We start from the raw sequence: 20,770 nt of genomic DNA, 5'->3' as shown, positions 1-20,770 counted from the left end.
GTCGTTTAAGTATGTTCCAGAAACTCTCGGCTCTGCCGCGAGTACACGGCCATTGTAGAAAAGACGGCTCTATCTGCAGTAATGGTCTGAGGTCACAGGGACCATATTTGGAGCAGGGCGGGAGGGAGGCCTTCTCCACATGCAGCTACGGTGTCGTCGGGCCCCGTTCCAAGCCCCCAGGTCAGGCCGGGTAATCCCGGCGCAGGCATCTGGCCGTACCTTTCCTTCGGCCAGGACACAACCCTGGACTTGGAGCCGGCCCACCCCGGCTGCAGCCTCGTGAAAGTCACGTCCCCTCTTGCCCGTCCTCTCGGGTTCTCTATGGTTCTCGTGGTGACTCTACTCTAATTCTAGTTCCGGTCTCTATGGCGGCAGCAGAGGCAGGAACGGTTGTAGGTCGGTCGAATTAGCCGCCTAAAGGCCAATGAGAGTGGAGGAGTGAAAGAGTATTAGCCAATAGAAACTAGGAGTTGTGGTCAGGTGGTGAGATTGACAACACTACTGACCATTGAACGATGCTTAGGGCGGGTCGCTCGCAGGGCTTATCCCGCCCGTCCCGCCATTCTCGCTAGTTCGATCGGTAGCGGGAGCGGAGAGCGGACCCCAGAGAGCCCTGAGCAGCCCCACCGCCGCCGCCGGCCTAGTTACCATCACACCCCGGGAGGAGCCGCAGCTGCCGCAGCCGGCCCCAGTCACCATCACCGCAACTATGAGCAGCGAGGCCGAGACCCAGCAGCCGCCCGCCGCCCCCCCCGCCGCCCCCGCCCTCAGCGCTGCCGACACCAAGCCCGGCACGACGGGCAGCGGCGCAGGGAGCGGCGGCCCGGGCGGCCTCACATCGGCGGCGCCTGCCGGCGGGGACAAGAAGGTCATCGGTGAGGACCGGACGTGGACGGGGGTGGGGCAAGGAGGGAAGTCTGGCGGCGGAACCGTTACCCGAAGCGGGGCGAGCCGGCGGGCGCGCGGCCGGCGGGGACCGACTCGGCGGCGCGCGGCCGCCCCTCCCCCAGGCCCCCCCACTCGCGCCCTCGCGGACGCTGGCCCGCCCGGTCCGCGTGCCCGGCAAGCGCGCGCTCGCGCCGCCTCCCGCGCCCCCTGCGGACCCCGCGCGGCCGCGCGCCCCTCCCCCTGTGCGGCCGCGCGCCGCCGACCGCGTGTGCGGCGGGGTCCCTCCCCTCCGTGCCCGCCAGCCGCGTGCGCCCGGGCCCGCACGCCGTTGTTCCGTCCCCCACCCGCTCCCTTCCGCGTGTACCCTGAGGGCGCGGCGCGCCGCCTACGCAGGCCGGAGTGGGCCGGGCAGCTTCCCCCTTCTCACGTGCTCGCCGCCGCCCGCGGTCCCCGCGCACACCCAGCTCGGGCCCGCGGCCCGGGCCTGCCCCGGGGCCTCTGCTGCGGTGGGTTCACCCACGTGGACCGCGCGGATGGCCGGGGGTCCCTGGGGAAAAAGGCTGTCAGGTGGCCGTGGGTCGCTGCCAGGGAATGCGTGAGCCACCGGATGCTGAAGCGTGGCGGTTTTGAAAAAGGACGTCTAGTAATTGTGGGTTTTTTTCCTCTCTCCTTCAGCAACGAAGGTTTTGGGAACAGTAAAATGGTTCAATGTAAGAAACGGATATGGTTTCATCAACAGGTGAGGTGACCGCCGCTGAAGCCCTGTCCTGCCTCTTGCATTGCTCTCCTCCGTCTGTAGGCTTTACGAACTTGGGGTTGTTGGCGCTTGTGTAGGTTGCCACCCCTGGTTGTAGTGCTAGTGGGGTTTTGTTTTCTTTAGTGAACGAAAGGATTAGGAGACCTAGAGATGTCTTTGTTTTGTAGCTAAATGTTGATCTCTAGCTAACTTGAAAGATACAAAGCGATTTAAAAGGCAGAGTGAGTGAGCCATCTCTTACCAGTTAGGGCGAACTGAGAAAGGTAAGATCTGGTGTGATTCTGTTAGGCTTAGACCCCTCGCATTTTTATTCTTCATTCTTTTCTGTTACTGAAATTGGTATTAGAAAATGTGTGCCGCTGTTTATTATGTAGGTTATTTACAACTTGTTAACCTTTGGAGGTAACATGATTTGACAATGCAAGTATGTCATTTTGACTAAGGTCTTATTGCCTTATTCCTCCTACTTCCTTGTCTCCCCCGCCCCCAGTCGTACCTGTTAAAGCTTTGGTTGTAGCTTACAGTGACCTTAGTCCACGATTACATTATTCTTTGTATTTGAAGGCAGAGCTGCAAAGTGCATCTTTAGGATTAATCCTTTGAGTTGTTTGTAGCAGTAGGATGGTGACTGCAGTTCACTCAGTGCTCTTCGTGGTCCCTGTCAGCCGGGCATCTTTTCCAAGATGGCTGCCCAGGCTGGCAGTGCAGTTACAGGGTGTAGAGCACTGCATGCGAACAGCAGTGTTGGCCTTACAGGTATGATGCAGTCATCTTAGCATTTTCTTACACCCCTATTACACTGGATGTTTGAAAGAACTTCAAGAGTAAGAAGTAATACCAAATGTTTCTGAAATGGACACTACTGAGGGAAACCAAGTGGGCAAGATCAAAACTAGACACACAATTGGCTGGCAAAAACCCATTAGTTACTTAAACACTCAGAGAGCAAAAGAGATTGTAAGCATTTGACAGTCTGTTTTCCACTTTTGCAGCTGAGGGGAAACATTTTATTTTTTCCAAAATCTTTAGGGATTTTCCATCTGTTCTTACACTGCCTTGGGACAGGCCAAGGCTACATTTTCTCATCAGCTTTTTGATAATGGGTTACTAGTGAGGAAGGCAGGGACTGCTTTGATGCCAGTGTTTGACCACTTTTTAGGTGATCTCTGAATTTGTTAGTATTTCAGTCTTAATCTGATTCTCCTTTCTAGCCTCACCCTTAAACCAGTGGTTTTCGAATTTGTGTGCTTACCTTGAAAGGGTAAAAGTGCACATTCCTGAGTTCTTCATTCTGAGCTTTAGATTCATTGGGTCTGGAGTACATTTTTTAAGGAGAATTCCAGGTGATTATAGCTTGTGAACCTCAGTTTGAGAAACACAGCTTTTGACCTTTGACCCAGTGTGGTGATAGGCTATCACAGGTGTGCCTATTAGGAGTGATCTATAATTTGCAGCCTTTTAAGCAATTTGTGTGTTTTAAAGATTGTAGCATATATGTGCCTTCTGTTCTGCTGCATTTGTTAAATGGATCTAGATTATATTTGTAAGTGAACAATTGATAATCCAAGGTAAAAGCAGTTCTTCGGGTTCTAAGTTAATTCTGTGAGATACCATTCATTTATTCGTCTTAACTTGTAATCAACTCTTTTGATCATCAGATAGGGCAAGTTAAATGTAAGTTGGCTTTTAATGATCCTTCGTTTGGATTGTCTTAACCACAGTGTTTTGTCAAACTAACTGGTTCAAATAAATGTGCTTCTCACTTCTGAACTGGTCATCTCAATGATTCAGAGACTTCTGAACAAGGCACTATAAAACCTAACAGAAGTTAAGTCCAGGAGAGGTTTACCTTGCATAAGGGAAAATGTATAGCAAGTGGTTCAGGGCTGTAGGCACCTGGCTTTCCTGAGAGAGAGAGAGAGAGAGAGAGTGTGTGTGTGTGTGTGTGTGTGTGTGTGTGTGTGTGTGTGTGAGATGTGTGCTGTTTTTGAGGATACAGTGTATGGGATGATTGGTATAGCTCTAATTTTAACCTTGGGATTCTATGAATTATGTATTTTAGGTTCTTAAGTTTTTGCAATTTGTTAAAAATACATTTTTAATGTAAAAGTCCCATTTAAAGGAATGTACTTTATTATTATAAACTTTTTTCAGTCTGTTATTGCTTGTGATAATTGTTAAAGCCTTGTTAGAATTATTCTTTTAAGGATTGTATTGTATCAAAGGTGCCAAATAAATAAGACTGTCAATTTTAACACAGCAAATTTTTTGGCTTTGTTTTCTTGGGCTATGTAGTCTAGGAATTCATTGTTGTTATTTTGTGTTCTGTGACTACGAAAGATAATTGGATTATGTGACTAGAGGGGTTTATTAACCCCCAGAATTATTTTTCATTTTATAATGAAAAACTTCACTCAAGACTATTTAAGATAGCATTAGAATGGTGGCATGGGGTCAGTGTTTTCAGGGTTTGATTACTCTGATTTTGAATCTAGAAACTGTTTCCTCTTTTGCTTCCAGGTGTTGAGGATTAATCCATGCTCACCAAATTTAAGAAAGATTGACATGCATCAGTAACAACTTATTTTCCAGTTGGACATGCATCTTTTAGTGACCAGAATAGAAATATTTTTCTGTTATCCAGAGTAGTTAAAATGCTAAATTAATTGTAAGGGGTGGCCAAGAAAGTTGGAGCAAAGAGAATCAAATACAGAAGAGATCACAAACTGGTAATGTGCCTAATCTGTGAGTTTTTAAAGAGCTACTATTTTAGTTTGGGGGCCTTTAGTTCCAAGCAAATGAAAATCAGCTCGCCTTGAGTGTTACCACCTGTAAATGGGGTATGCATTCTCTTTTACCACATCTTTTAGGCTTAGTTTTCTCCTGTTGTTGACTTCCTTTCCTGCCTGGCCTCTGTTAATGCATTTGTGTTTATTACTTATTACCCAAGGTCTAGTAAAGGCTCAGCTGTCCCTCCCTAGAAAAATACTATATTGTGGCTCTCAGGTTTGGTCTCCCTTTAGGGGCCCTCCCTATTGGGGATTTCATGTGTATATAACTGATTCTTAATTACAGTGGTGGTAAGAGTAGCTAATGTTTATCAAATATTTATGCCAGGAACTATAGTAAATGCTTAAAGTCAACTAATGGATTTAATCCTCGACATTTCCGGTATAGGTACTATTGCATGGCACAGAGAGGTTGAGTAAACTTGCTCCAAGAAGTGTGGCTAGTAAGTAGCAGAGCTGGGATTTGAATTTATTTTCTCACATTGGAGTTTGTGTGCCCTAACTGCTGTTATGCTGTCTGCCTAGTCTACAATTTGTTTGTTTCCATATGGTTACAGATTGGGGGTGGAGGTGGTATTCTTGGTCATTTGAAAGGTTCTTAAGTGATATCTAGCTTGTCACTAGGGCTCCTGTATGCTGCTAGTTCCCCATAGAAAAGCTTTCTACTTCTCACTGCCTTTTTCATGTAGTTAGGGATTGCCATAATATAGTTCTAGTTTAGTATGCAGATTATCTACCTAATATTGGGAGGCAATTAAGGAATTATAGGAGAGAGTACTAGGCTTTATCTTTAAATTCATTCTGTTTTTATATGATCTTTGAATCAGGAACCAGTTTTGCCTTTTAAATGTTGTTTAAAAGAAAGGAAAATATACAGCAGTCTGTGACCCTACAAAGCCTGTTTTAAATATTTACTTGGCTGCACTGGGTCTTACTTTTCATGTGGAAATCTAGTTCCTTGACCAGGAATTGAACCCAGGCCCCCTTGCATTGGGAATGTTGAGTCTCGGCCACTGGACCACCAGGGAAGTCCCACAAAGCCTGTTAATTTTAAAAGTTTGTAGACCTGTAGAAAGATGATTGCCAAGCCTCTTAGGCTATTAAAGTCAAACTGATCATAGCTTGATCACATGGGAAGAGCCAAATCACATGTAGTGTGTAACATAAATGAGTAAATGCTGGGGCACTAGAGAAAACTTGATTTGATGGTGTGCTATGTGACTGAGCGATTTCACTTTGACTCCAAGGGGGCTGGAGGCGTTAAAAGCCATTTGAGTGGTCCCCCAAGTCTGATGTGTCATTGGCAGTCTTTTCAAAAACAGACTGTAGTTCCTAAGACAGTGGCTTGTATGCACAGCGCTCTAGGATTGATTCATGTGCTGGTGGTTAGGCACTGATTGTGAGTTGGCCAGAAGTCATTTCACCAAGTTGTTGAGAGTTGAAGCTTTTGTTTTTATAACTATAGGATTATAAATTAATTTATGCTCTTGGGCATATTAAATTATTAATGGCTTGGTGTGCTGGCCTTCAGATAATGCCATAAGAGCATTTATTGACAATATGGTATGTCTCCTTTCGGGCAGTATTGTGGATTGGCACCTAGTAAAAAGAATGTTTCCTAAAATTTGTAGTTGGCTACATGCTTTTTTACCTTCATTGCACTACATTAGGGACTTTGAAGAGCCTTTCATTTTCTTTAGATCCCTACAGGACTTCCTTTTTCTTTGGCATTCTCTTAACTCAAAATGACATCCCCTTTTCTTCAGTCTCTTGCTATCTGTGTGATTTCTTTTTCCTTGATGTCACTACTGTGTTATATGCTGAATAAGAATAAAATTATATCAGTAGTTTTAGATAGGTGAGAAAGCTGTGTTAAAATTTTTTTTCAGTAGTGAATAATGTTTTGTGAACACGAAGAAGTAGAGTAGAAGAATACAATACACATTCTCCTTGACTGCTGGAGAATGGAAGGACCAGTGTGTGATACATGGAATGACGCTGTTGAAATATTGTAAATCTGTGCTGTCCAATACAGTAGTAGATACACGCGTCTGTTGGGCATTTGAGAAACTGGATGTAAAATACTTAAATAGTTAATGTTGACCATAATATTGAAATGATCAAATTCATTTTACTTGTGTTTGTTTTTTTTTTTAAGGCCTCTAGGAAACAAACTTAGATATTTGACTTCACAAATAAGGCAGCTTGCCCAAGATTATGTAGTTAATAATGGGAATAGCCAGGATTCCAACCTTGGCTCCAATGATTTTGGTAAGGAGCTCTTAACCTTTTTGTTCTATATCCCATCTTGCCACTCTGTCCTCCTTCTTTGATTGATAGGCCTTCAGTTCAGTTCAGTTGCTCAGTCATGTCCGCCTTTTTGCGACCCCTTGAATCTCAGCATGCCAGGCGTCCCTGTCCATCACCAACTCCCAGAGTTCACTCAAACTCATGTCCATTGAGTCGGTGATGCCATCCAGCCATCTCATCCTTTGTCGTCCCCTCCTGCCCCCACTCCCTCCCAGCATCAGGGTCTTTTCCAGTGAGTCATCTCTTCACATGAGGTGGCCAAAGTATTGGAGTTTCAGCTTTAGCATCAGTCCTTCCAATGAAGGACTGACACCCAGGACTGATCTCCTTTAGAATGGACTGGTTGGATCTCTTTGCAGTCCAAGGGACTCTCAAGAGTCTTCTCCAACCACAGTTCAAAAGCATCAATTCTTCGGCGTTCAGCTTTCTTCAGAGTCCAACTCTCACATCCATTCATGGCTGCAGTCACCATCTGCAGTGATTTTGGAGCCCAAAAAAATAAAGTCTAACACTGCTTTCACTGTTTCCCCATCTATTTCTCATGAAGTGATAGGACCAGATGCCATGATCTTAGTTTTCTGAACGTTGAGCTTTAAGCCAACTTTTTCACTCTTTAACTTGTTATCAAGAGGCTTTTTAGTTCCTCTTCACTTTCTGCCATAAGTGGTGTCATCTGCACCACTTATTGAGAAATATTGATATTTCTCCCGGCAATCTTGATTCCAGCTTGTGTTTCTTCCAGTCCAGCGTTTTTCATGATGTACTCTGCATAGAAGTTAAATAAGCAGGGTGACAATATACAGCCTTGACGTACTCCTTTTCCTATTTGGAACCAGTCTGTTGTTCCTTGTCCAGTTCTAACTGTTGCTTCCTGACCTGCATACAGATTTCTCAAGAGGCAGGTCAGGTGGTCTGGGATTCCCATCTCTTTCAGAATTTTCCACAGTTTATTGTGATCCACACAGTCAAATAGATGTTTTTCTGGAACTCTCTTGCTTTTTCCATGATCCAGCAGATGTTGGCAATTTGATCTCTGGTTCCTCTGCCTTTTCTAAAACCAGCTTGAACATCAGGAAGTTCACGGTTCACATATTGCTGAAGCCTGGCTTGGAGAATTTTGAGCATTACTTTACTAGCATGTGAGATGAGTGCAATTGTGTGGTAGTTTGAGCATTCTTTGGCATTGCCTTTTTTAGGGATTGGAATGAAAACTGACCTTTTCCAGTCCTGTGGCCACTGCTGAGTTTTCCAAATTTGCTGGCATATTGAGTGCAGCACTTTGACAGCATCATCTTTCAGGATTTGAAATAGCTCCGCTGGAATTCATCACCTTCACTAGCTTTGTTTGTAGTGATGTTTCCTAAGGCCCACTTGACTTCACATTCCAGGATGTCTGGCTCTAGATGAGTGATCACACCATTGTGATTATCTGGGTTGTGAAGATCTTTTTTGTATAGTTGTTATCTTCTGCTTCTGTTAACATACTATAGTATGCAACTGTGTTTGGTAATTCAGCTGCTGTATTAGACTGAGTGTTGGCGGCCTTCTAGATAGAAATTCTTGAGAGTAGACCATGTCTTATTTTTATTTCTGGTGCTTAGCACAATGCCCAGTTAGCTAGCACAAGTAAATACCCAACGTTATTAAAGAACTGAATGAGTTGGGTTTGCTCTTCTTTCATTGTCAGTCCTGTGGCTACGGTAGATCAGAGGAAGACCTAATAAGGTGGAATAATATGAAAGAATAGACTTTGGAAAAAAGTTAAAAGTGGCAGTAATTGGGAATCAACAAACCCACACAGAACAGAACTGGTTTTATGTGGCTTGTGAGCAAAGAATGGTGTTTGCATTTTCCATGTGCTGAGGGTGGTGAGGGGGCAATATGTAGCAGACCCTGGGCCAGTTACACAGAATATAACTATTGCAGGTGAGGGTGTGTAGGGATACTCCAGCCGGCTTGTTATTTATTACTGTTCTCTCCCAAAATTAGAGAAACCGTATCCTGTAATCTACCTCTAAAGCAGAAATAAGTAAAGATTTCCAAACAGGTCCTCTTTGAGTTCTCAGCATGATAAAGACCAGGGCCTGTAGAGTCAGATTCTACCACTGTAAGCAGATGACCGCATACTTCATTTTCCTAATTTGTAGAATGCGTGGTAATATAAATAAAAGCACCCACCTTGGTATTGTGAAGATTGGTATGGTAAAATGCTTGGCAAAGTATCTGAAACTTAAACCCTCACAGTATAAGCTGTTACGTATCTAAGCTTTTCCCGTGTGTAACAAGTTGCAAAACTAGATCAGCTGACTAGATAAGTATTTGGTGAATGTTTAGAAATTCCTTTTACAACCCTAAAGTAAAATTCATAGACAACTGCTTTTCTTTTTATTGTGGTGTGTATTTTCAGTCTGTAAATACCTATTTGCAGCTACATTAGAAAATATGATATATTGGCTACCCAGATAGATGGGCAGCAGCGTTGATAGTAATGAAAAATCCCTCTCTCCAAAATTGCCCCCCCCCCCTTTTTTTTTTTTACGGAAATTTTAATGCATGTTAAAAGCATAAAGTACTTATTTTTTTTTTTTTTCCCAAAACTCTAGTAATAAATTTACTTACATGGAAGTCCAGTACCAAATATCCTTTACCTTAGTCATCTAGCAAGTCTTATATCCTTTACTCCCATTAATGAAAGTAATGTCCCCCTGTCTTTGGAACACCCTTAGAGCTTGAAATTCAGTCATGTTGCATTTGAAAACTAGTGGTGGCTGTGGAATTGGGTGATGTATGTGGACCTGTTGGACAGATGGATAATCCAACTGGCTGTTAATTCCTAAGTGTTCCTAATATTCAGTGGGGCTTCCCTGATGACTCAGTGGTAAAGAATCTACCTGCCATTGCAGGAGTCTCTGGTTTGATCCCTGGATTGGGAAGATCCCCTGGAGAAGGAAATGACAACCCACTCCAGTTCTCTTGCTTGGGAAATCCCATGGACAGAGGAGCCTGGCAGGCTACAGTCCATGGGGTTGCAGAGTCAGGCACGACTTAGTGACTAAACAATACTTAACTAGTTTATGAGGTCAATTTTCACTCACCCTGCCTTGGGTTGGGGGGGGGTGTGTTTGAAGATTTTAAATTAATCCTATTTCTGTGAATGTCCTTGTGTTATGATAATCCCATGCTATATGGATTTTTTGGTGCATAAACACTAGAATATTGAGTCCTTTCTCAACTCTGACCTACTGACAAATAGGTGGGTGAGTCAGTAAAGGTCTAGAAATGTTGCTCCTCCAGTGGTTCTTTTTACTAATAGTATCATCACATTAATTCCCAATCTCTAGAAAGTCAAATCATTCACCACTGCCCCCTCACTTCTAACATCCATTCACTCACAGTTTTTCCCCTATTAAGTTAAGAACGGTATCTCAAATCTACTCCCTCACCCACACAGCCACAAAAGCCGGGTCGTATTCTCCAGTCACTTTAAACTCAACTTGAATTTGCTAGTTGTTGGTTTTACTCATGTCCATGACTTCTCCACTGGGAACATCTTTCTCATTTTCTTTAATACTCAGGGCAAATGTTGCTTCCTTTAACACTTGTGAAGCCCTGAAGCAGTATTTCAACCATATTTGCTTAACAACAGACTAAAGATTGGTGTGGGTTTTCCAGGTAGTTCTGTGGTAAAGAATCTGCCTGCAGTGCCGGAGACCTAGGTTCAATCCCTGGATGGGGAAGATCCCCTGGAGAAGGACATGGCAACCCACTCCAGGAGTCTTGCCTGGGAAATCCCATGGACAGAGGAGCCTGGTGGGCTACAGTCCGTGGGGGTCACAAAAGAGACAACTAAACAATAACGAAGATTGGTGTAAAAATGATGTCTTACAATGAAGTAAAAGAGGGTTGTGTGCTAGTGAAAAGTTGCGTTCATCTTCACTTCCTTGGTTTTCTGGCACAAACAGTGCTTGCCATGTGAATGATGTCGGTATTGGTAGTGTTCATATTTGTACTTCACTGTAATCTGTCGCTTTATTGTAATCAGTATTTTTACCAGCACTTTCTGTTCATGGCAAAGTTGACCAGAAAATACATGGTTCCCATGTACCCCAGGCCTTCAGATTGTATCCATGACCACCTCTGCTGTACTGTACCAAGTGATACATTTGTTTAAATTGATAAATCTACATTTGACCGCATTATTTTATTGCTCAAAGTCCGTAGTTTATATTTAGGGCTCACTCCTGGTATTGTACATTCTGAGGTCATCCTTTTGACCCTCAGTGAAAGTTGAGAATTCAGAATAGTAAAGATGAAGTAGGAAGGAAGCTAGTAATTGATGAGAGTATGTTCGTGATCTCTTCTCCTTTACTTAAGTTAGTAACCATGCTCTTAGAGGTACGAATGGCTTGTGCTGGAATACCTTTAGTGTTTAGTAGAATGAGAAGTGACAGTATATGTTGCTAGTCACTTCTGTCCTCTTAATGGCTTTGTAAGTCACACTTTTTGTCTTTTTCGTTTTTTAATGCTTCTGAGGTAGGTGGTAAGACAGTTGTTAGTAAAACCATTGTGATTTACTGGTTGTGTTTTGTTTTGATTCTTAATTTCCTTCCTAATGGCTGGTTGGCAGCCAGGAAAGTCTCTAGAAAGGGGAGGGGAAGGCTCAAAGGATCGAGCGCATTCTTAATCTTTGGCAACATGCAATGTAGTGTTCAATTTTCTAACTTGTTCTACTTGGTTCTGTCTTGTAGGAATGACACCAAGGAAGATGTATTTGTACACCAGGTGAGTGCTCCTGTGGCTGTTTACACTTCTGGCTCAAAACTTGTGAGAAGAAAAGGGTGTATGTCTTCTAAACTGTTGTTCCTTGTAAAAAGGGTATTATTAAGTCCACTTAGCAAACAATTTAGTCCCCACAGGAAGAGGGGTAGTACAGCTTAAAAACGTGTACATTCAAACATTGTGTTGGCAGTTCACTTAAGTAAAATAGGCCTTTCATGTTGGTATTTTGTTTTGTTAATAGCTGTAGCTTTTTAAAATGTTGAATTTACTTGATTCCTTACACTAAATTTTCAAACCTAATTTCAGACAAATGGAAAACCTCCATTAATCTAAATTCGAACTTACTGTTGCTGTCCATAACACACTCAAATGCTGTTAGAATTACCTCTGACAGATAACAGTAATGATGGGGGAAATAGGCCAGAGCTGCAAAATACATTGATTTGAGACAAATGTTGAAAAACTGGACATTGTTGCATAGATCCTTCTGTTTGTTCTAAAGTACTTTGAATGGGTAAGATACGTTTTTATGTTTGGAGAATTTTTACCAGCTTGGAAAATTTAGAAATCCTTGCTAGTTTAAGGTTAAGTGAAAGGGTGGTATGGCAAGGTTGGGAATTACTTATTAAATAGTTTTTAGATTAGCCTCAGTGTTTGAGAGGAAAAGACTGACAGGATAGGTGCTACATGCCAGACTTCCCTCCACAAGTACTATTTAAGGAAAGTATTTGGGAAAACTTTAAACATTAAGAAGTTTATTGTTTAAGTAAGCCGCTGCCAAATGAACAATAGTACTTCGACCTTAAGTATATCGTAGGCTTCATTGGACTTAATTTTCTTCATAGGAATGCAATGGGTAGGAAAAATGTTTAGAAATGCATACTTCTATGAATTCTGCCGGGGGCGGGGGGTGGATTTGTTTTGTTTTGTTTTTTTACTAAGACTATTGAAATATTATTGACTTGTATTGAAAATCGCTCTTTAAGAACTTTTTAACCACTGTACTGTGATGTAGACATCAAAAGACAAAGTCACCACACGCATGCCTTTATTCAGGCAGGTGTGAGCTTGGCTGGCAGCATACTTCCTTGGAAAGGCTGCCTCAAGTTGGTGGTGTGTAGCTCTCTGCATTGACCTGTAGACCACTCAGTGACAATTGAGGGGGAAACCAGATCAGTTTCTAGGTACATCCAAAAGCCTGTTCAGTAATCCCAGGGTCAAACATTAAGTATGGAAACATTTAAATTGTAAACAAATACAGGACTGCTCAGGCAAAATATTGCATTAAAACAAATGTTTGTTTTATAAAATAGAGTACCAATACTTAATCTGTTTCTTACTTCCTTCTGCATATTAGAAGGAATTTGCAGACTTGGGTACAAGAGACAGACAGCAAGGCTTGCCAGTCTTGCTGCCTTTGGGCAACAGTGAAGGGTCTGGGAATGTGCAGGAGAGAATTGATACTGACCAAATTAAGAGCTTGGGATTTTAATTAACCCATATTTCTGCTATCCCCTATGACTGCAGATAATTGAAAGTTACATGAAAGGTATGAAAACTTTGTGACAGTTTAGATGACAGATGAGATCAATTATTTGGCTGAACACATGTCACCCACTTGTACCAACCCACAAGTTGTCACCAATATGCTTTCCTCTTTATTTTGGAGGTGGTTTCAACATTTAGTTGTTTCTTAGGACTTTGGCTGCTCAGGTCTTGGTGGTGGTACAAGGAGACTGCAGTTCTGGGCAACTTGAGCTTAATTGGCTTCAGATTTGTTGGTTGTCCTGCCTCCTCTGGAGTGGAAATGCATGGGTGATCCCGTAATGGATACCGCTGTGATATAGTAGAATGAACATGGGATTTGGAGTTCCGAGACCTGGATTTAGAAAAGTCCATACTCTGCCACTTACTTTGTGACCTTGGGCAAGTCCCCTGACTTTTAAAGCCTGTTTTATTACCTTAAAAGAGGAATGAATAATGATGCCTCACATCTTCATAATGTGATTGAGTGGGTAATGCATGAAAGTACTTTATGAAAGTATTACAAATGTGAGATGTTATTCTTCCCCTTTAGTTTTGTTTATACAAGTCTGGAGAATGAGTAACAATGAGAGATATAATGTATTCTGGGGAGGTAATAACCAACAGAATATTAAAAAGTGTCATAGTTAATTCATGGGAATTGCATTTCCATCGAAGTATTCCCACAATCAGGTTGGAAAGAATTTTGGTTGACATTTGTAACAGAGTTTGATCTGGTAACACAGGGACAAAGTTGGTTTGGTCAACTTTGACGCATGCAAAACTAAACTCGCCTGTCATCTAAACTGGCCCTATGTGGGGCTAGCTTCTACTATTAAGTGCAGTCTTTGGGGATAGATGGATATCCTCATTTTGTTCAAAGCTACATATAATGCTTTTGCAAAAAGCGTTTTAAAATACATGTTTATAGTTGTGTTTGTCTTGCGTGTTAAATTACTTGTTTTAGTTTGGAAAATAGTGATAAAATGCTGGGGCCTTGTAAGATTGGAGTATTTTGGTTGAGGTTGGGGGTTAGCACTGGTCCTTGTTTTCCTAAATTTATTGATGGTTTGGTCTTATTTAAAGCTAATTTTATGTGTATATCCAAGTTAAAATAATATTGACTCTGGTACATTTTAAATGAAAAAGCACATTATTCTCCCCTGTTAATCTATTTTTGGAATGTGATATTACTAGACTGCCATAAAGAAGAATAACCCCAGGAAGTACCTTCGCAGTGTAGGAGATGGAGAGACTGTGGAGTTTGATGTTGTTGAAGGAGAAAAGGTGAGGATGCTTTTTGTGTAAAGGTTTGACTTCAGTATGGAAATATTTTGGAGATCTCATCCATTAGGATGGTGGCTCTAAGGTGCATGGATGGGTCAGGTGACCACTTGAACACAGGTGCACCAACCCTAATGTGCTGGCTGCAGATAGAGGGCTACCTCTTCAGAACAGCGAGGAACTAGTGTTTAATCATTTCAGTGCACCCCTGGCCACAGAGATCCTTTTGTATTTTTTGTGTAAGTTTTGTTGCATGTACTTAATTCCGTTGTCACGATCACTGTATGATGGCTTTTGTAGGGTGCGGAGGCAGCAAATGTTACAGGCCCTGGTGGAGTTCCAGTGCAAGGCAGTAAATACGCAGCAGACCGTAACCATTACAGACGCTATCCACGTCGCAGGGGTCCTCCACGCAATTACCAGCAGAACTACCAGAATAGTGAGAGTGGGGAAAAGAATGAGGGATCGGAGAGCGCTCCCGAAGGCCAGGCCCAACAGCGCCGGCCCTACCGCAGGCGGAGGTTCCCACCTTACTACATGCGGAGACCCTATGGGCGTCGACCACAGTACTCCAACCCTCCTGTGCAGGGAGAAGTGATGGAGGTAAACGTGCTTTTATTTACTTTTAACTGCTGCTGTGTTCAGACTTGTGTCTGGTTGGGTTTTTACACTAATGTAAATTGAGTAAAATTTGGCTTGGTTTCCGTTCCCTTTTCAGGGTGCTGACAACCAGGGTGCAGGAGAACAAGGTAGACCAGTGAGACAGAATATGTATCGGGGCTACAGACCACGATTCCGCAGGTACAGTTTGCATTTACGATTGTTTCAAGCATGTATTACAACTCAGCAGCAGCATGCTTCTTCTGCAGGCTTTTTCAGTCATTTGTCTGTTAACACTTCACATTTTCTTTCATCAGATGCCTAAGAGGTGAACCTGAAGTCAGTTATCTTTGAGAATGTGTTCTTTGCATCTTTGCTGGCACTGGTTAAAAACAGCTTTATAGATGTGGTCTACTTTTTGCAGTTGGTTTTGTTGTTGTTTTACTCTAATGAGGGTATGGAATTTCTCATTTCTGTCCTTTAACAGGTAAGAGAATAGTAGTTTAAACTGCATTGTATTATAACTTTAAGACCTGATTCATTGGGAGGGAGAAAAGTAAAGGTAAGCATACCTTTTTAACAGAAGGTGTTTAATTATTAGAGGAATTAGGGTAGAGCTTCATGGGCCAGACAGGTTTAATGCATATATGTAGTAAAAGGTCTTTAGATATTGAGTCTCCAGATGTGATCCCTAAAACTAACAGGTAGCATACTATTCTAAACCTAGACATAGATACCTTATTGAAATACTGCAATCAATCACAATGTCAGCTCTTAAATAGTGATAAATGTTTATCTGTGATAGTGATAAACGACCTAAAATAGGCTTTCATGCTCTGTCCCTTTAAATCCCAAGGGCAATATACTTGGTCTACTTTTTGTTACGTTGTAGAACTTTTCCAACTTTCTACCTAGTTTCCTTGGTGTGTTTAAAAATAGCACATGAATTTTTGTTGAGTGCTTCAGTTTTAGTGGTCTCATTTGAATATATTTATTATAATCTATCGATGAATGCAGGGCTTTCCAAACTATTTAGTCAGGAATTTTTTGAGTAGTAAATGACACATGCTACTTACAATCCAGGGGGTGAAATGATTGATGCAGATCCAAGAGCAAATTGTGAGAAATCTGAGATCAGTGTAGCAGGAGTTTTGCTGAAAGGAAGACAGATGGGGTGGCAGTAAAGGGAAAGGAATCATTAAGAAAGGATTTTTTTTTTTTTTTTTTTTTTTTGAGAAATAAGAGCTTATTTGTAGGCTAAAAAATTCAATTAAAAAAAAAAGGATACTTGTCAGGGAATTACCTGCTGCAGCTATCTTCAGTTAGGATTAGGTTTGGTCCATGTAATGGGATGTCTTTTGCTGGGAACCATGAATGTTGCATGTGTAAAAAGTCAGTTTTGGGGCACCAGTGTGTTGGTGAAATCAAAAGGAAAGGGGTGAGAGGTTTGGGACAAATATGTGAAATTATCTGTAGAAGAGAAATGGGGGAAATCAAATAACAGTGATCACAAATTTAAAGTGGGTCCACCAAACATGCTTATGTTTTTGCAGCCATTTTGAGCAGCAGCCTCAGATTAAGCAGTTAGATTTGTTCAGCATTTGTCTACTCAAAGATACTGGGTTTGGGTTTGATGGTAATCTTTAGTGGTAGACGTTATACTTGGAGAGAAAGGAGAGAAGAGGATTAAGGAAGAGTTAAGATCACAAAGAGTCGGACACGACTGAGCGACAAAACTGAACTGAAGGGACAGAATGATTGATAGGATTGTTGGATTACAGGTCCTAGTGGACGTAAGAGTGGGAGAACAAGACTCCTGGAATACACCAGGAAAATAAGTAAAGGGTGACTAGAGAGTGGAATGCTTGAAACTGAGAGAACCGAAGTAGCAAACGAGAATTGCATGGGAGGTAAAGTGGCCACTTCATGCGAAGAGTTGACTCATTGGAAAAGACTCTGATGCTGGGAGGGATTGGGGGCAGGAGGAGAAGGGGACGACAGAGGATGAGATGGCTGGATGGCATCACCGACTCAATGGACGTGAGTCTGAGTGAACTCCCAGAGTTGGTGATGGACAGGGAGGGCTGGCGTGCTGCGATTCATGGGGTCGCAAAGAGTCGGACACGACTGAGCGACTGAACTGAACTGAAAGAATCTAAAAGCCAATGTTACATGGAACTGTCGTGATAATTACAATAGGAAAAGGGTAGTAAAATGGAACATGACATTAAGATTTGAAAGGTGGGGTTTTAGAATTCAAAAAGGCTACAGGGGAGTGCCACTGGAAGGCTACAGGGGAGGGCCAGGGCAGTTTTGCCAGACTGGTTCCCCAAAATGTGGGGAAACCGTTCCAGGAGAAGAGGTGTGGTGGGGGCTGCGGGGGGCAGGGGAAGTTGGGAGGGGAAGGTGGAAGATTGGAGGGGTTAGAGGTGAAAAATGGAATCTTAAATAGTTAGAGCTGGGATGGCCTACACAGGTGTAAAAGGTATGCTGATAATCTTGGTGTTTAAAGTGTGTGACTCTCGTCTTTAGTGTATTCACAAAGTTATCATGTGTCCCCTCCAAAAGAAAAAAAAGGGCTTGTATTCATTAACAGTCACTCTCCATTCCCCTCTACCCCAGCCCCTGGCTACTGCTTTCCTTATCTCTGTATTTGCCTAGTTTGGACATTTTTGTGTCTGGCTTTGACCTCATGTATTTTAGTCATTCATGCCTTTATCATTAGTACTTGATTTCTTTTTATGACCAAATCAGGTTCCGTTGTATGGATATTACATTTGTTCTTCGTTAACTTGGTTGATGGGCATTTGGGTTATTTTCCCATCTTGTTGTGAATGTTAAAATAATGCATAATGGATATTGTTTTGGATACAGATCTAGAAGTAGAACTGCTAGGTCATTTAGTCTCCAAACCGTTTTCCAAAGCTGCTGCACCATTTTATAGTCACACCAGCCAGCAGTGTATTGAGGAATTTCTCCATCCCTTCCCCAGTATGATTGTTTTCAGCCTTGGGATTATGGCTCTCCTGGTGTGTATGAAGTGGTTTTGATTTGCCTTTCCCAAACTAATGGTTGCTGTGTACTTTGATGTGTATGAAGATAATACCTTTTCTCTGGTTTTGATTTCTCCTTTTTTTTTTTTTAAACAAATGTTCATCTATAAAGGTTAGCACTTGTTTCCAAACCTGGTTACTTTAATACCCGTGTTTTTAAATAGCATCAGGGTGTTGATGGTGTTGTACAGCTTTAGTCTTTCCATGGCTAACTTTGGAATAGGTTATACTATGGGTATTTTGAGTAATATGAGCGTGTTGTTATTCAGTCACTAAGTCGTGTCCAAGTCTTTGTGGCCTCATGGACTGCAGCACTCCAGGCTCCCCAACCTTCACTTAATTATCTATGAATATATTGGGTATATATATGGATATATTGGGTAATATGAGACTATTAACATCAGTTTTAAATGGTCATCTTAGTTTACACTTCCAAATCCTTTTACCGAGTCGTCATATTCAATTTGTGCAGTAAAAACCAAGTTTACTCTTTCAGTTTTGATAAACTGCCTGCACACCACTTGATAACAGAAAGGGCAGATGTGTTGACCTGGTGACTTGATGAAAGAAAGCAGGTTTTATCATTGCAAGCTTCCACAATGTTCGTTCCAGGGGCCCTCCTCGCCAAAGACAGCCCAGAGAGGACGGCAATGAAGAAGATAAGGAAAACCAAGGAGATGAGACCCAAGGTCAGCAGCCACCTCAACGTCGGTACCGCCGCAACTTTAATTACCGACGCAGACGCCCAGAAAACCCTAAACCACAAGATGGCAAAGAGACAAAAGCAGCCGATCCACCAGCTGAGAATTCGTCCGCTCCCGAGGCTGAGCAGGGCGGGGCTGAGTAAATGCCGGCTTACCATCTCTACCATCATCCGGGTAAGTGAGCCTTGATGGCCTTCTGGCCTCTGGGCAGTCATGAGTGATGTCCATTAATGAGAGAGAGGAAAACCCAGTTCATCAGGTAAGGTAAGCCACATAAACTTACGGTGTCTTCTACCCAAACTAATCTTAAGATGACTCAAATGTCATTTTGTTAGTCGACTGTATGTCAGAGCCATACTCTGGCCTAGCTTTACATTGTATCTTTTGTGTTAGGGCCTTTTTGTCAACTTTCTTGGATGATTTTACTAGTAAGCTGGAGAAGGAAATGGCAACCCACTCCAGTATTCTTGCCTGGAAAATTCTATGGACAGAGGAGCTTGGTGGGCTGTAGTCTTGGGGGTCGTTAAGAGTCGGACATGACTGAGCGCACACACAAACAGCAGTGCGCTGAGGAAAGTCTTGCTAACCTTACCCTAACAAGTAATTACATTGTGATATTCTTCATTTTCAAAAATAAGTGGGATAGCTACTCGGATTAAAAACGTAGGTGGTGATGACCAGTATGGTCTGTTTGAGGAATGTGGTGGCTTTTGGCATTACATCATCAATTCTAAAATTAAGAGGATTCCCTTTTTACTTGATTCTAGGAGACCTGTATTGTCTCTGTTTGACTCTAGAATTATCATTTTCAGCCAGTGAGACTTTTTCCCCCATTTTGAGTGTCAAAAGGTTATTCAGAACCTACAAGTAATCGTTCTTATTATATAGCAATGCCCACTCCTGTTATGAACTGCTGTGTAAAGGTAAACCAGTATGAGATGTGTTAATACCTTCCCTACCTAGCTAATTTGAGCTGGAGCAATTTGATATACTATAAGATTGCAGTGAACTATAGAAGGTAATTAAAAATCTTGTTTTTTCTCTCTTACAGTTTAGTCATCCAACAAGAAGAAATGAATATGAAATTCCAGCAATAAGAAATGAACAAAAGATTGGAGCTGAAGACCTTAAGTGCTTGCTTTTTGCCTGTTGACCAGATAACTAGAACTATCTGCATTATCTATGCAGCATGGGGTTTTTATTATTTTTACCTAAAGACGTCTCTTTTTGGTAATGACAAACGTGTTTTTTAAAAAAAAAAAAAAAACCTGTTTTTTCTCAATACACCTTTAAAGGTTTTTAAATTGTTTCATATCTGGTCAAGTTGAGATTTTTAAGAACCTCATTTTTAATTTGTAATAAAAGTTTACAGCTTGATTTTTTCAAAAAAAAAAAGTCAACAAACTGCAAGCACCTGTTAATAAAGGTCTTAAATAATTGTCTTTGTTGTATATTTCTGCCTTGCTTCATTTTAGTTTATAAGGACTTAGCTGGTTATTAGCTTAAATCTCTGCAGATAGGTGATACTTAGTGGTATTTACTCAAGGAAATGTTCTTAAAATGTGTAATCATTTGTTGAGTAGCATACCTGTACTGAAAATTAGAATTTGCTACGATAATCTGGCCATTTCCCGTTCAGTTCAGTTCAGTCCCTCAGTCGTGTCCGACTCTTTGCGACCCCATGAATCGCAGCACACCAGGCCTCCCTGTCCATCACCAACTCCCGGAGTTCACTCAGACTCACGAGTGAGTCCATCGAGTGGTGTCGAGTGACTTCGAGTCCACCGACTCCATCGAGTCGGTGATGCCATCCAGCCATCTCATCCTCTGTCGTCCCCTTCTCTTCCTGTCCCCCAATCCCTCCCAGCATCAGAGTCTTTTCCAATGAGTCACCTCTTCGCATGAGGTGGCCAAAGTACTGGACTTTCAGCTTTCGCATCATTCCTTCCAAAGAGTGAGTTCCTTTTACTGGGAGGCAGTGGTAAAGAGACGGCATGTTCTAGTGGAGACTAACAGGACTGTGAGTTATTTCAGCCTGCAGATTGAAGGACACACACCTTAGTTAGCAGATGTCTGCCACAG

The 20,770-nt window shown here is 42.3% G+C and overlaps 1 protein-coding gene across 1 annotated transcript; it reads left to right on the top strand.

Moving 5' to 3' along the window:
- The first annotated feature begins 562 nt into the window (after positions 1 to 562).
- YBX1 (Y-box binding protein 1) lies at positions 563 to 20,130 on the top strand. The gene is made up of 8 exons (XM_070786730.1): positions 563 to 875; positions 1,564 to 1,627; positions 11,493 to 11,526; positions 14,245 to 14,334; positions 14,632 to 14,934; positions 15,050 to 15,132; positions 18,597 to 18,862; positions 19,740 to 20,130. The coding sequence occupies exons 1-7, from the start codon at positions 710 to 712 to the stop codon at positions 18,829 to 18,831; spliced, it is 975 nt and encodes a 324-aa protein (XP_070642831.1). The 5' UTR covers positions 563 to 709; the 3' UTR covers positions 18,832 to 18,862; positions 19,740 to 20,130.
- Positions 20,131 to 20,770: the final 640 nt, after the last annotated feature.

This window comes from Bos indicus, chromosome 3 (assembly GCF_029378745.1).
Source record: "Bos indicus isolate NIAB-ARS_2022 breed Sahiwal x Tharparkar chromosome 3, NIAB-ARS_B.indTharparkar_mat_pri_1.0, whole genome shotgun sequence".
In the NCBI taxonomy this organism is placed as follows: Eukaryota; Metazoa; Chordata; class Mammalia; order Artiodactyla; family Bovidae; genus Bos; species Bos indicus.
This window is presented reverse-complemented; position numbering and strand designations above follow the sequence as displayed.